This window comes from Dromiciops gliroides, chromosome 2 (assembly GCF_019393635.1).
Source record: "Dromiciops gliroides isolate mDroGli1 chromosome 2, mDroGli1.pri, whole genome shotgun sequence".
In the NCBI taxonomy this organism is placed as follows: Eukaryota; Metazoa; Chordata; class Mammalia; order Microbiotheria; family Microbiotheriidae; genus Dromiciops; species Dromiciops gliroides.
Genome location: NC_057862.1, coordinates 262,546,684 through 262,563,181, shown reverse-complemented (window position 1 = coordinate 262,563,181; position 16,498 = coordinate 262,546,684). Strand labels below are relative to the sequence as shown.

General features: G+C 34.6%; 1 protein-coding gene across 1 annotated transcript in view; it reads right to left on the bottom strand.

The window, feature by feature from the left end:
* NIN (ninein) overlaps positions 1 to 16,498 on the bottom strand; it is a 165,046-nt gene that overhangs the window by 17,123 nt on the left and 131,425 nt on the right. Inside the window, 4 exon segments of the mRNA XM_043989230.1 lie at positions 8,611 to 8,709; positions 11,460 to 11,639; positions 12,703 to 12,849; positions 15,681 to 15,794. Coding sequence (XP_043845165.1) covers positions 8,611 to 8,709; positions 11,460 to 11,639; positions 12,703 to 12,849; positions 15,681 to 15,794 — 540 coding nt within the window.

Below are 16,498 nucleotides of genomic sequence, written 5' to 3'. Positions count from 1 at the left end.
CAATGGTCATTGTAATATACATAACTAAAAAAAAATGGTAACATGAAACTTTAGAGCCAGTATCCATTTCTTGAAACTAATATCACAAATTTGGGGGGTGAAGGAGGAGAATCTTCAATTTCTATTCTTTCATGTTAAAGAGTATGTACTAGTCAGGGCTTCTTAGACTTTTTCCACTTTTGACCCATTTTCACCCAAGGAGCCCTGGCTATATAGGTACATAAAACATACATACATAACCTTTTCTTTACTGTTGCCAAATTTTTCAGTATCCCCACATTCAGTTACACAACCTCACATAAGGTTTAAGAACCTTTGGACTAGATTACCCTGTCATTGATACAGTTTTAATTATGGCTAATATCTATAACTCAGAGAAAAATTCCTGTGAATTTAAAATTTTTTAATTCCCCAGCATAGTCAAATGAATAACGGCTCATCTTTAATGCAGCATAAAACAAAGCAAACGCTGTTTCTGACAAAGAACATAATGACATGTTTCTAACATGCTATGGTAGTACATTGAAAAGGAATGTTCTACCTTCACATACTATCTCAGGCAGAGAACTGTACCCTTCTCTGTTATTTCCAGCCATTGAATTCTAGACACAGGTTGGCCACAAACAAAAGAACAAAGATCAAAATATTATAGGAGTTCGGAAAAGAGAAACCAAAGTACCAACTGATCTTTTCATACGAGATTTAACAGATATGGCTATATGTCTGCCAATATAACAGCCAGGAATAAGTTGTGAAAGACAAAACTATGCGTTTTGCTAAATACAAAGTTTGAGAACAAATATGTTAGAACATTCCTGACTCCATAATCATTGTGCATGTGCAATCATCTGCCTGAATGAATTTGACTTGTTTTTCCCTTGAATATGACTAGGTAGGTTTATTAATCCCTACCCTAGGAATAGGACAATCCAGATTATTATCTCACAGTAGATCAAACTCTTCACATTTGACAAGTAGGGTCCTGATTCCCAAACCAGGAAGAGGTAAAACAGAGATTAAGAACCACAGACCAATATCAATAGTGGACATTGGTGACAAAATATTAAGTAAATTATTTGCAAAGAGATTAAAATTAAAATTATCCTAACTCATTATGATTAAGTTAGAGTTATACCAGAAATCCAAGATCAGATTAACATAAGGAAAACAATTATTCTAATGAATTATACTAATAACAAAATTTAAAACAACACAATTCTATTGAGATGGAGTAAAAAGGCTATAATAAAAATATAGCACTCATTTTAAAAAACTCTGAAAAGCATATAGGAAGGGAAAAACTCCTTATTATGATCAAAAATGCTTAAAGGGAGGGAGGGAGAAAAACTTGGAACTCTAAATCTTATGAAAATGAATGTTGAAAACTACCCTTACATGTAACTGAAAAAAATAAAATAAATATTTGTTGCAATTTAAAAAAAAATTTTTTTTTAAGATAAAAAATGCTTGACCAAAACAATTGTTTGTAATAGAGAAACACTAGAAGCTTTCCCAGCAAGAGCAGTAAAGCAAGGATACCAACTATCACCATTATTACTTGACATAGTATTAGAAATGCAATAAAAAAAAATTAAAAGAAATTAAGGAAATAAGCATTATCCAGCCATAGACTCTTCCCTGAATTTCAGACCTTTATCAAAAATTGCCTACTGGATATTTCAAAATGCATGTCTAGGATATATCTTAAACTCATCATGCCTCAAACTAAATACATTATCTTTCTCCATAGTTTCCCATCTTTTAAACTCCCTTATTTTTGTTAATTTGTTATTTCTCAGATTCATAATTTTGGCATTATCTTTGATTCTTTACTCTCTCTCATCTACATTTCCAATTAACTGCCAAATATTTGCCATTCCTACCTTCACCAGATCTCCTACATCTGACTCTCTCTAATCACATAGCTATCATCTTGGTTTAGGCTCTAATCACCTCTTAAATAGATTATTGCAACAGTATCCTAATTGGTGTCTCTTACCTCTTCAATTAATCATGTGACTCCCCTTCTTGACCAATGTCAATAGCTTCCTATTGCTTCCAAGATAAAATACAAATTCATCTGTTCAGTTCTTAAAATCAGATTGTTTACATCTGACTGCAATCTATCTTTTCTAGCCTCACTGGACCTTACTCCCCATCCTACATTCCATGATCCAAACACACTGGTCTGTTTTTCACTCATACTCCATCTTTCATCTCTGTGCCTCTGAAATGGCCATCCCTCATTCCCAGAATGCACTCCCCTCTTATATTTTTCTTATAAAGTAATTCCCTTCCTTTAAGATAAAGCTTAGGCACCATATTCTAGAGGAAGTCTTTCCTGGTGCCACCAAATATTAGTACTCTTCTTAAAACTACTACATATTCATTTTATTTTGAATTTAAAAAATAAATTTGATTTTATTTTCCCATGTATAATCAAGAAAAACAAATTCCTGTAATGACCATGTCCAAGAAAAAGTCTCAATCTGTACTCTGAATCAATCACCTCTCTAACAAGAAGTAGACAGCATGTTTTATCATGAGTCCTATGAAACTGCAATTGGTCATTGTTTTGATCAGAGTTCCTAAGCTTTTCAGTTATTTGTCTTTATAAATGTGCTATTACTATATAAATTGTTCTCCTGGCTCTGTTCACTTCACTTGATATCAGTTAATAAGAGTCTTCCAAGGTTTCTCAAAAACCATCCCCTTTATAATTTCTTTCAGCAAAATAGTATTCCACCACATATATACATACACCATAACTTGTTCAGCCATTCCCCAGTTGACAAGTACCTCTTCAGTTTGGAAACTATGCTACTATGAAAAGAGTTGCTATAAATATTTTTGTATATATGAGTTATCTTGACTGATTTGGGATTCAGATCTAGTAGCATTATAGCTGGGTCAAAGGACATGTACAGTTTAATAGCTTTTTGGATATAGTTTCCCCTATCCATTGTAATCTTCATTGCTTCTCTAATTTATTATGTTATCCCTTGGGTCTAAGTCATGTATACATTTGGAGCTTATCTTCATATACAATGTGCGATGTTGGTCTAGACCCAGTTTCTTCCAGACTGATTTCTAGTTTTCCTAGCAGTTTTTATGGAATACTGAGTTCTTGTCACAATAGCTAGGATATTTGGGTTTATCAAACACTGGCCTACTGTACTCTTTTGCTTCTGTATACAGTGTCAATCAGTCAATCAATAAGCATTTATTAAGTTCCTATTACATGCTAAGAACTATCCTAAGCTGAGGATACAAAGAAAGGCAAAAGACAGTACTTGCCCTCAAGGAGATCACAACCTAATAAGGGGAACATCGAGCAAAAAAACATACAATCTATCTACAGGATGAATAGAGAATAATTAGCAAAGTGAAAGCATTAGAATTAAGAGATTAAGAAAGGGTTCCTATAGAATGTAAGATTTTAGTCAAGACTTTTAGGAAATCAGGAAAGCCAAGTGGCAGAGATAAGGAGGGAGAGCATTTCAGGCATGGAAAACTGCCAGAGAAAATGCTGGAGCTAAGAAACAATAATGTCTCCATGGAACAAAAAAGAGGCCAATATCATAGGATTTAAGAATTTATGGTAGGGGGGCAGCTAGGTGGCGCAGTGGATAGAGCACCGGCCCTGGAGTCAGGAGTACCTGAGTTCAAATCCGGCCTCAGACACTTAACACTTACTAGCTGTGTGACCCTGGGCAAGTCACTTAACCCCAATTGCCTCACTTAAAAAAAAAAAAAAAAAAAAAAAAGAATTTATGGTAGGGGGGCAGCTAGGTGGCACAGCAGATAGAGCACCGGCCCTGGAGTCAGGAGTACCTGAGTTCAAATCCGGCCTCAGACACTTAATACTTACTAGCTGTGTGACCCTGGGCAAGTCACTTAACCCCAATTGCCTCACAAAAAAAAAAAAGAAGAATTTATGGTAGGGTGTAAGGTGCAAGAAGACTAGAAAGGAAGGTGGGGCTAGGTTATTAAGGGCTTTGAATGGCAGAGAATTTTGTATTTGATCTTGGAAGTTACAGGGAACCACTAGACCTGCAAAGAAAAAAAAAATCTCTTTAGCAACAAAATGGAAGATGGATTGGAGTGGGGAAAGATGTGTGGCAGGCAGCCCAATCATCAGGTTATTGCAATTGTCCAAACATGAAATGACTAGGGCCTGAAGCAAGGTGATTGTATTATCCGAGAAGAAAAGGGGGTCTATTTGAAAGATGTTGCAAGGTGAAATCAACAAGCTTTAGCAACAACTTAGATATGATGGATGTAATGATTGGAATGACGCCACCTGCTGGAGACTTACTGTAGAAGAGTTCTGCCCATGAAGCGAAGGTCTTTGAGGGCAAGACCAGGAGTCTTTTCTTTGGCATCAGTAAGTGACGCGGGCGAGTGGGAGGAGGAAGGAAGAGACTGGCGCTTGCTCTCACTCTCTTTCCTGGGGACTCTGGCGGAGAAGGGAGCTAGAAACGTGCTCTCCCTTTAATAGATAGATGAATGTAGGCCTTTCTCTCTCTTTACCAAATTCTTATTCTCCTTAATAAATGCCTAAAAGTCTAACTCTTGCTAAAGTTTATAATTTATTGGCGACCACTCATTATATATCTTAGACAGACTAACTAGAATTTTAGCCCTTAACAATGGAGTTGGGGTGAGAGATAGTGAGGAATTCAAGATGAGACTTAGGCTGGGAGCCTAAAGGACTGGGAGGATGGTAGTACCCTCAATAGTAATTGGGAAGTTTGAAAGGGTTTGAAAGCTAAGGAGGAAAGATAATGAGTTCAGTTTTGGACATGAATTTAAGATGTCTATTGGACATCCAGTTTGAGATATGTAAAAGGTAGTTGGAGATGTGAGACTAGAGGTCAACAGAGATATCAGAGTTGGATAGGCAGATTTGAGAGTCATCAATATAGAGATGATAATTAAATCATGAAATTCATGGGAGTTGATGAGATTTCCAAGTGAAGTAGAATAGAAAGAAAAGAGACCAAGATAGAGCCCTGTGGGACAACTACAGTTGGAGGGTGGATGAGGATCTAGCAAAAGAGACTAAGGGGGGCAGCTAGATGGCGCAGTGGTTAAAGCACCGGCCCTGGATTCAGGAGTACCTGAGTTCAAATCCGGCCTCAGACACTTGACACTTACTAGCTGTGTGACCCTGGGCAAGTCACTTAACCCCCATTGCCTAAAAAAACAAAAAAAACAAAAACAAAAAAAAAAGAGAGACTAAGAAGGAGTGGTCAGGTAGGAAGGAAGAGATCCAGGAATGTGTAGTATCTTTAAAACCTGAAGAGAAAAGAGTATCAAGGAGAAAAGGGTGATTGGCAGTGTCAAAAGCTGCAAAGACATCAAGAAGAATGAGGACTGGGGCAACTAGGTGGCTCAATGGATAAAGCACCAGCCCTGGATTCAGGAGGACCTGAGTTCAAATCTGGCCTCAGACACTTGACACTTACTAGCTGTGTGACCCTGGGCAAGTCACTTAACCCTCACTGTAACACAAGAAGAAGAAGGAGGAAGAGGAGGAGGACTGAGGAAAAGGCCACTGGAATTGGCAGTTAGGAGATCATTGGTAATTTTGGAGGGAGCAATTCTGGTAGAATGATGAGGTTGGAAGCTGAATTGTAAGGGATTAAGAAGAGAATAAGAGTAGAGAAGGTGGAGTCCTCTATATATAGGATATTATGGATGAAAGGAACAAGTGAGGGTTTTTTAAGGATGGGGGAGACATAGTCATGTTTTTAGGCAATAGGGAAATAGGAATAATCCAGTAGAAAGAGTGAAATTGAAGATAAGAGAGTAGGGATACTATAGGAGAGCAATCTGTTAGAAAAATGATGGAATGGGAATGCTTATGCAAGTAATCAAGCAAGCAATATATATTTATTAAGTGTCTACTACATTCCAGACACTGGTAAATGTTGAGGATTCAAAAAGAGGTAAATGTTAGTCCCTGCCCTCGAGGAGCTTACCATCTAATGGAGAAGAACAACAAACAAACACATATGTATATACAGGATAAATAGGAAGTAAATTACTATAATTAAGAGGAGTTGGGAAAGGCTTCCTGTAAAAGATAGGATTTTGGTTGGGAAGTAAAGGAAGCCAGGGAAGTTAGTAGGCAGAGTTGAAGAGGGAAAGAGTTCCAGGCATGGGAGATATCAGCTGAGGTTTGGAGTAATTTATTTGTAGAAAAGCCAGGCGATCATTGTTTGGTCATTCCCACTACTCAATAAACATCAGTGGCTCCATTGCCTACAAGATCAAATACAAAATGCTCTGTTTGGCATTCAAAGCCCCTCCTAACCTAGCTCCCTCCTACATTTCCAGTCTTAATAATATCTTACTCACTGGCATGTACTCTTTAATCCAGTGAGATAAGATGTCTACTATTTTTGACTTTATAAATTTATTTACAATATCTCTGACCAACTACTTGGTCAATTTTTGTAAAAGCTCTGTATGCTTCTGAGAAGTTCATGTATATTTTAGCAGTCCCATTTAGAATATGCCATTTAAGTCTTAGCTCTGGTTTCTTGAATAATTTGTTCAATTCTATATTTTCCTTGTGTTTATCTTTATTAGATTTTTCCAAAATTGAGACATTAATTTCTCCTGCTATTATTGGATTATTATCTATACCTTCTTGTAATTCAGTCAATTTTTCCTTTTTGAATTTGATACTAAGAGCATTTAATGGTCAATAATTCCTTTCAGCATAATCTAATGTCCATGTTTATCTCTATTTATGTTTTAAATTTTTGTTTTGCTTTGTCAAATAGTAAAATTGCAAATTCTGCTTTTTTTGGATTAACTTGATAAAATTTTGTTCTAGTCTTTCATTTTTATTCTGTGTATGCCTTTGCTTTTTAAATGTTTCTAGAAAGCAACAGAGTGTAGGTTTTATTTTTCTTATCCAATATTTCACTCAATTTTATATTTTTGGAACAACCTATTTACATTTGAAGTTATAAAAGTTATGCTTATATTTTTCTCCATTTGTCTCTGATACATAATTTTTCTGAATGAGGGTTTTTTCCTTTTCCTCTGTCTTTTTATTTTATCTTAATTTACTGTAAGGCAATTCTATTTCCACAGGTTTTCTTCCCCTCACCTTCAAATCCTCCCTTCCTATAGTTTTAGAATTTTTCTTAAATTATAAATTCCTTTTTCTTTCTTTTTTTTAGATAGCCAATTCTCCTCTTTTTCCTCTTAGTTAAGTAAGGAAAAAACCTCCTTCTTTTCCCTTTCAATTTCTTTTGTTTGTTAGGGTTTGGTTTTTTCATGTTCTGTATCTTTTTCTAAAAAAGATTTCTTTCCTTACCTCATTCTCTTCATTAATTTTTTTTCTTTTGTGGTGCCTAGCCATTTTTAAAAAATTATCATCATTTATCATTTATTTATCATTACTTCTAAGGTACTTACTTTGAGTTTGCTTTTCTAAACAACTTTTATGTTATTGCCTTGTTTATCATGTTCCCTTTTCCTCCTTTTCTGTTGTACTTTACTCTTAGATGTATCAATTTCCACAGGAGATAGAGGGGATATAAGTATCATCCCACAGTAGAAATTTTTCTGTGTCCCTGATTATGTGGTTAATTACTATCTCATGCCCTTTTCATGAAAAATGTTCACCAATTTACCACTAATTCTTTTCTCTAGGTCCATGTCTTCCAACCCTATTGTCTATTGCCCAATGTGCATTGCCCACTTCACCCTCCTCCAAGCTCTGATTCTCCTTCTAGAAAAAGGATGCTACCATGGAGGTACAACAATATTCTCTTGAAGTTGTGGTCTCTTTAAATCTCAAATCCTTGCAGATTACACCTATTGCAAGCTCTCCATCTCCCATTATGAAATATACCTTTTCCCTCCTGAAAGTTTTCTTCAGTGAGACCCTACACTAAACTATGATTTCCTTCTTGTTTCTATGCCTCCTTTTTGCTACCTTACCTCATAGACCTTTTTCTTACTGGGAGCCTACAAGAGTTGTTTTCCCATCATTGTTTCCTATTGACTTGATTACGGTACATCACAAATTCCCCTTTATCTTATTCCTCCTCCTCTTTTATGTGTCCTCTCGTTCTGCACCATAATTCTACAGCATAGATTAATTTATTTTTAAGCAGGGTGTCAATGGGGTTTATTTCGTGGTATTTCAGATCTGTTCCTTTTCCTTTAAAATTTTGCTTTTATCTTTATCTCTTTGTGTACTTTTAGTAAGAAATCTCTTAATAGACCCTATGTCATTATTTTGTTGATACTGTTTTTAACTTCTTGTCTTTTTCTTCCTAGTTTCCCCCCCCCCCATGTAGTACTACATTTTGGTAATTGTGCTTCCCTTCGTTGCTGTAGTTGTTTACCTCTCTTTTGTTTCTGCTATATGAGGTATTTTCAAAACAAATAATCTGATCACAACTAGGTTTTTTGTGTAGGAATACAAAATTTTCTTCTATAGGTAGAATGCTCTGAATAATCAAGCTAGATAAACATATACAAATTTGTAGTTCATAATAATATCTTAATATTGTAGTTAATAAGTATGACATGAGATAAAACACTCTTCATAGCTAAGCCAATTAGTGGAAAACTTACCTCCATTATCTGCTCATCTACATTTACTTGTTTGTTTTTCAGGCTTTGATTTTCCAAATGAATTGTTTCCAATTCTTCAAGTTTATTCATTTGACTAACCTATTATAAAGTAGAAATGTCCTTAAAAACAGCCACTGAAATAACTATAAAGTATATAAAATACATGGAGGTTAACCTAAGATGCACATGACTTAAATAAATACAACTTCCAAGTGACATTTAAAGAAAAAATCATGGAATCATAGATCAAAAACTGGAAGGAACTTTAGAGGTCATTGAGTCCAACCCTCTCATTTCACAGGTAAGAAATCTGAGGCTCAGAGAGTCTAAAGGACTCAATGTCCATTATGTATGTATGCCATTATAATAAAAATGATAGGGGTAGCTAGGTGGTGCAGTGGATAAAGCACTGGCCTTGGATTCAGGAGGACCTGAGTTCAAATCCAGCCTCAGACACTTGACACTTACTAGCTGTGTGACCCTGGGCAAGTCACTTAACCCTCATTGCCTCACCAAAAAAAAAAAAAAAGATAGCATTTAAATTCATATTTAGTACTATATAATCAAAATATCAAAAACTAATTTTTAGAATACAAAAAACCTCTGATTTTATCAGCATAAGGAATTCCTAGTGTGAGAATTTCCTCCAACAATGAAGATCAAAATCCATATATTATTTAGTCATTAGGAGTTGCTTAATGTTAAATGAAATATACAAAGTCAAATAATAAGTGTTAGAGACATGAGTTGAACCCAGGTCTACTCTACTACCTCATTCTGCCTTATATTATAAAACTAAACAATAACCAAAAAAAATGCCTACTAAGAAACAAAAAGTTGAGAATTTTGAGGGAGAAATTTTTAAAAATCAAAGAAATACTAAAGAAAAAACATAGGAGAAATAAAAAAGGTTTAGAACTATCCATTCTAAAATTATATTACAAAGCAATAATTATCAAAATTATCTGATGTTTATAAAAAAAAAAAGACAGGAGAGAGTAGTTCAGTAGAAGAAATGAAAAAAGTAGGACTCAAAAGCATATAAATACACCCAGCCCTGTGCTTAAAAACCCCAAAACACAAACTACTGAGGTAGAGATCTTAGTCAGATTATCACCACAGATTCCAAACAGATAAATGTTCTACATATAAAAACTAATTTCAAAGGCATTAGAAGGATAGGTGGCCATATATTTCAAGAAATAGAAGAGATTATAAATGACAAAAGATTTTGATTCATAAAATTAGAAAGCTTTTGCACAAAGAAAATGCAGCCAGAATAAGAAGGAAAGATAAAACATCTTTGATGAAAGTCTGACATTTAAAATCTGTAAGGAAAGGGTAGCTTGTTGTAATGGATAGAGTGTGCTGAACTTTGAGTCTAGAAATACCTGAATTTGACTCAGATAATTAACTAAGTTACTCTGGACAAATCATTTAACCTGGCTCAGCCTATTTCCTCATCCACAAAATGGGGATAATAATAGTACCTACCCCTCCCAGGGTTGTTGTGAAGATCAAATGAGATAATATTTGTAAAGTACTTAGCATGATACCTGGCACATAGTGTTCATTATTATCATTATCACCAATTATCATTATCATTATCATTATAAACATAAAAGGAATTGCATTCACACAATATATCACGACCAGAACACAGGGACACTTTTCTGAAACTATTCGCTTTCTTGCTTTCTTTCTTTCTTTCTTTTTTTTGCTGGGCAATGGGGGTTAAGTGACTTTGCCCAGGGGTCACACAGCTAGTAAGTGTCAAGTGTCTGAGGCTGGATTTGAACTCAGGTACTCCTGACTCCAGGGCCGGTGCTTTATCTACTGTGCCACCTAGCTGCCCCCGCATTCTTTCTTTAAGCTCAACTTTGATTGCTCTGAGATTTTTATGGCATTTGATGGGTTCAGATATTTTTTTTTTCCTGGGGTAAAGTAGGAAAGATTCTATCTGGTGGACCTAACCATAAACAATAAGAAGAAAGAACACTTTTAATGGAAAAGGGGAATCCATTCTCTGTCCTTGGGTTCAGCTGTGTCAAATATTCACTTACTACTTTCTGAAATTTATCTTTGTATTTCTGAAGATCCTTTCTGGATGATTATTTAATATAAAGAAAGTACTGCTTCTTTAGCAGCCATGAGTTGCATCTTTAGGGCAAGAACTATTCCACTTTTCTATTTGTATCACCAGTGCAAGGGCCTGGCATATAGTTGATATTTGATACATTTTATTAACTGATTAATGGATTTTACCAACACCATTTAAATATCAGGGCTTTGCATAGAATTTTATTCCCTTATAATACTGAACTCAATAATTCACAAATGTTTTATATGACTGCATATGTATAACATGTCAGATTGCTTACTGTCTTAGGGAGAGGGAAGTGGAGAGAAGGGAGGGATAGAATTTGGAACTCAAAACTTAAAAAGAAATGTTAAAAATTGTTTTAACATATAATTGGGGAAAATAAAACATTATTTTTAGAAAATTCATAACTGACATTTATATAGTGCTTTACAGTTTAATTATAAAGAAATAAATCTAAAATAACTTTCAGAAATCCATATTTTTGTCTTAAAATTCTTACCATTAACAGCTTTTTTAAAAAAAATTACTTTCCTTTCTCCAATATTTTATAAATATTTTAGGACTAAAATCATTACATGAAATTAACAACAAATTACCTAAATGATCTTTAAGTTCCCTTCCAATCCTATTAAATGATGGATGCAAATACTACTCAAATCTTATCCTAGGAACATTTCCAAATTTTTCTTTTAATGCTTTTCAAATATAATCATGACCTGTCAGTATATGCAACTTTTCTAGTTACCTTTTCTTGGGAGTGTATGAGTTCTGTTGTGGAATTCTGTACCACAATTTGAAGTCTTGCATTCTCTTGCATTAATAGCTGCTGTTCTTGGTTAATCAGATGATCCAACTTATGCCAGGATAGCAATTTCTGCTGGTTCTGTAACCCTGAAGGACATATAGCCAATTCTGGAAGCCAGTTCTTTAAAAGAAAGAGTATTAGACTTTAAAATTCACTAGTAAAAAATTTCTGTAGTTACTCAGTAACTATAATTTTCAAAGTTATGAATGGTTACCTTTCTTTTCTAATGAGAACATTATAGTAATTTCATCATCATCATCATAGGTTTTGAGGGGAATGGGGAGTTTTAAAATTCACTGTTTGAAAATATTCTTTGGTAAAATAATTCCTTCAGTGCAATACTAAATATTATTGTGTAGAAAGCTTCAGTTTCATAATAATATCAATTTATGTATAGATGGCCTGAAAGAATTATTGGTCCCTGTGAACTTAATACTTCTTAGAATTTCGGTGATTATTATTTTGGGCTCAGGACAGAAGTGGTTGGTAAAATGAATTCTGAAAAGTTATGTGTTAAGTGTGAAAGGTAATGATCATCTTTAGTTTTATCATGTTCTGCTTTGTTTCATACATACAAATCTATTTAAAGAATGCAGTGAACAAGTCATTAAAAACTATAACTACTATTATTATTAAATGTCATTATTAAATATTATTGGTAACCAAAATTCCAGGGAGAAGAAACCCAAACCACAACAAGCCAGTTAAAATTGCCATCAATAGATAAAATGATCCAGTCAACATTCGTTTTATTGCTTCAAGTCCCTTTTATTTGTAAAATTCAATACACATAGCTAACAGCATGATGTCTATCCTGAATTACTAACATCTATCAAATATATAATGTGATTTGGAGGTAATGGTAATATCACAGGTCACTTAAAATCATCTTTCAGTTGATAAAATCTTTCAACAGCCCCTTTACTTTCCAGTAATATCACACTTATAATGCATCTGTCAGCAATGACAATGAATTGTCAAAGAAGCTCACTATTAATACTATGTACTAGTATTTTGAATTGTATTTTCTATTTTGATTAAGATTTTCATTTTTTTACAACCTAATTTCCTCCAAGCCTGGTCTAATATTATTTAGACTGTGAATGATCATTTTGCCAGCTTACATATGTACTTTTCGATTTCACTTCAACATGAATTTAAATTAAGCTGAAGAAGAAATTACCTTGCCATTGACATTCTGTAGTTGCTTGTGTAGTGATAGCACTTCCTGTTTTAAGGCTTCCTTTTCCTGCTGTGTCACTTGTAGGTCGGATTTCATTTGGGACATCTGAATGTTAGCATTCTGGAGACAATCATCTAAATTCCGAACCTGAATTTCAAGGACAAATATGTACCTTTATATTCATTAACAATACACATGCTGTCTTTTGACATTTCATCATTTAACATTCCAGTAATAGAGTTACGAATACAATGTGATTTACAAGATCCTTCTACTTCTACATAGTACAGACAGTTCTTGATGTTTATGTAAGTGAACTTTTCTGTGCAGATATCTATGTAAAGAGATTTTTATGTAATGCAAACTTGCCCAGACCTGGGGAAGGAGGCAGGAAGGGGGTCTCCCACATGTGGAGGGAGGGGGCCAGCACATGGTTTAAGGACATGTGGGGGCCAGGGATAGAGAAGCCAGGGCAGGAGGAGGAAGAAGAGGTGGGGATGAAGAGGCAGGGTTAGATCCATGGGATCCTGAAGCAGACAATATGGTGCACAGACATAGAGAGAAGAGGACAGTTGACATGTGGAGGGTCGGGTACAGACACACAGTACAAGCTGGTGATAGGTGGTGTGGACGGAAAGAGAGAGAATAGTACTTTACAACAAACTTAACATAGGTTGGGTTTTTTTGGAATGCAGATTTTCAGAATTCTTTACATAAAGTCGATTTATGTAAAGCAAGAATTACCTGTATTATGATTCAGCACTTTCAATTTGTCTTTTAGTTCAGCAGAAAATAAGAATGTGCCACATTTTGATGAATTCAGGAAATAAGCTCTAATTTGCCCATACATTTTATCTTTCTATCTAAACAAAGGAATTGTAGTATAGTTTCATAGGTTCCTAAGTGAATATTTTATAAACACCTAAAACTTTAACATAGATGTGGCTAATAACACATAACGTGCTAGATGGATGTCAAAAGAGACAGTCCTTTGTCCTACAGAACCAGATAAACACAGGCAGAAACAGAGCAGGTGATCTACAATAGTTTACTCTGATGAGAACCAATGGCCTTTTAGTCATTCTAAGATTGCTACTAGGATGATGTAACGTTATAATATTGTTCAGTCATCATTTTAACTTTTCTGCTTTGTTGTCAATGCTGGATTTTGCTACTAAAGTTGTCTGTAGAGTATTTGGCTGATGCTATACATAATTAGGTAATATTAAATGATTTTTAGTGATGATAACATGTTGGACACGTGCAGTGGCATTACAAAAATTGCTCAGCTATCTGGTAAGGTTCCCAAACAATCTAATATAGATTCAAAATTATAATCAATTAAATAAATATGTATTGAGCACTTACAACCTTCAAGGCACTTGAACTGACGTTAAGATACAACATGGTTTCAACTCTGAAGAAACTTATAATTAAACTTACAAAAAAGTATAAAAAGTGTTAAAAGTTCAGGGAAGGGAGGGCAGCTAGGTGGCACAGTGGATAAAGCACCGGCCCTGGAGTCAGGAGGACCTGAGTTCAAATCCAGCCTCAGACACTTAACACTTACTAGCTGTGTGACCCTGGGCAAGTCACTTAACCCCAATTGCCTCACTAAAAAAAAAAAAAAAAGTTCAGGGAAGGGAGAAGGATCAGGGAAGGCTTTATGAACAAAGTAGAATTTGATCTGGGCCTTGAAATATAGATTAGATTCAACAGATAGGAAAAATAGGAAGGTTATTCAGGGGAAAGTAAACTACATGCAAATATTCAGGTAGAAAAGCATGGAATATAATTGGAGGAATGATGAATAGTCTAGTTTTGCTGGTATGTAGGTTAAGAAGAAATGTAATACGAAATAAAATTAGAAAACCATAATGAGGAAGATCAATGTTCCAGGAAAAAGAAGTTAAACTTCACTCACTAGGCAAAACCAATGAGGATTTTTGAGCAGTGACTAGATCTGTGATCATGTTTATATATCATGGAAATTAATCTGGCAATACCATGAAGAAAAAATGAGTTAGTGAAACATGTTAGGGAGCTAACAGAGATCTGAACTAGGAAGGTGTCAAAGGGAATAGAAAAGAAGGGAGTGAACTGAGAAATATGGAGATAGAAATGATGACAGTTGGCAACTGATTAAATATAAAGGGAAAGAGAGGAGAAAAAAGACTGATTTTGAAATTTTCAAGAAATATTTTAACAGAAAGAGGGAAATCAGGATAAAGAGCAGGTTTTTGGGTAAAGAAAATGAATCATCCAGGTGGCAGAACTATCTAGGTGGAGAGGTACACCTGGAGTTGAAAATATGGTATGATGCTCATGAGAGAGATTGAAGCTAGAAATATAATCAATGACCATGAGGTAAGGAAACAATTTTTAAAATAAATATCACTTTTGTTTATTAACATGACATAATAAACATATTTGATAGTTCTAAGCATCTATTGGTTGGATTTGGAGTTGCTGGTAACAATAACTATCATATGCTGTTTAAGACCTAATAGATTTCTTAATACATTAACATATTAGTATATTTGTATAAAATAACTTAAAATAAAATTAATTAAATTTTTGACCTGAGAACTTAAAAGAAAGTATAAATAGTAAAAAGTATGACTATAAGCTATCCTTGCCAAATGGAAATTCAGGTAAGGGCATAAGCACATTTATGCATTTATTGCTCTCATATTTTGTTAATTAGGATCCCTAGGACAAGAAATTTTGAAGAAGGGGGTTGGAAATTCTTCCATTGTACTATAACTATGCCAAATATTGCTTAAAATAAATGTGACTGGAAAGGGTTTAGAAATATGTAATTAAAGATATTTTGTGGGAAAGTATTCATATGTATTATTTTGTCAATTGACCTGTCTGCACTGTTTCTTTTTAGTGAATGAAATAAAATAATATATGTAAAAGATGTAGTGATAAGGCCAGGTGAGAGGGGGTGGGTGGGAGTAAGAAATCTTTACCTTTTCCTGGGAAGCTGCAAGCTGTGATTTCAGTGTTTCACTCTGGTCTTCCCAAGACTTCTGTTCTAGCTTCATAGTTGCAATTTTGTTTTCTAGAAGGCTTAATTTTGCTAACTATTATAGGAATAGGGATATTGGGGGAAGGGCAAAATAAAACAAAAGATTAACATCTCAAATTTTAAGTATATTAAATCCAAGTAAAATACTTAATTATTAGCAAAATGGAAGTACAGTAAAGATAGACAGAAGTCCTGCCTACCAGCTTCATTTTAAACACAAAACTTTTGTTCTTCTTTGCTTTTTTGCAGTTTTCTTTTCTTCCCTTATATTTTCTTCCTACCCACTTGCATACTCCTCAGTCTCCATTGTAGACTTATCATTCGTTCATGCTCCCTAACTCTGATTGTTCCCTAAGTTTCTGCCCTGGACTTTATTCTCTTCTCCCTTTATACTCCCTTCCTTAGCAACCACATCAATTCTCATGGGCTTATCATCTCATGGGGACTAACAGCTTTAAGCTCTCCTGAAATTCAATCCTGTATCACCAACTGCCTCTTGGATATTTCTAACTAGATATTTCAGACATTTCAAATTCAACATTTCTCTGTTTTTGCTGATGCATGACCATTTTCCAGTCTTCTAGTATTTATATTTGACTCCCCACTCTCCTCACCTCACAAATAAAACTAGATGCCAAATCTTATATTTTCTACCTCCATAACTTCTCTTGTATCTACTCTTTCTTTATCCTCATACAGTCAGTACCTTAGTTCATGTCTTCATTATTTCTTGCCTGGATTATTGCAATGGCAACAATG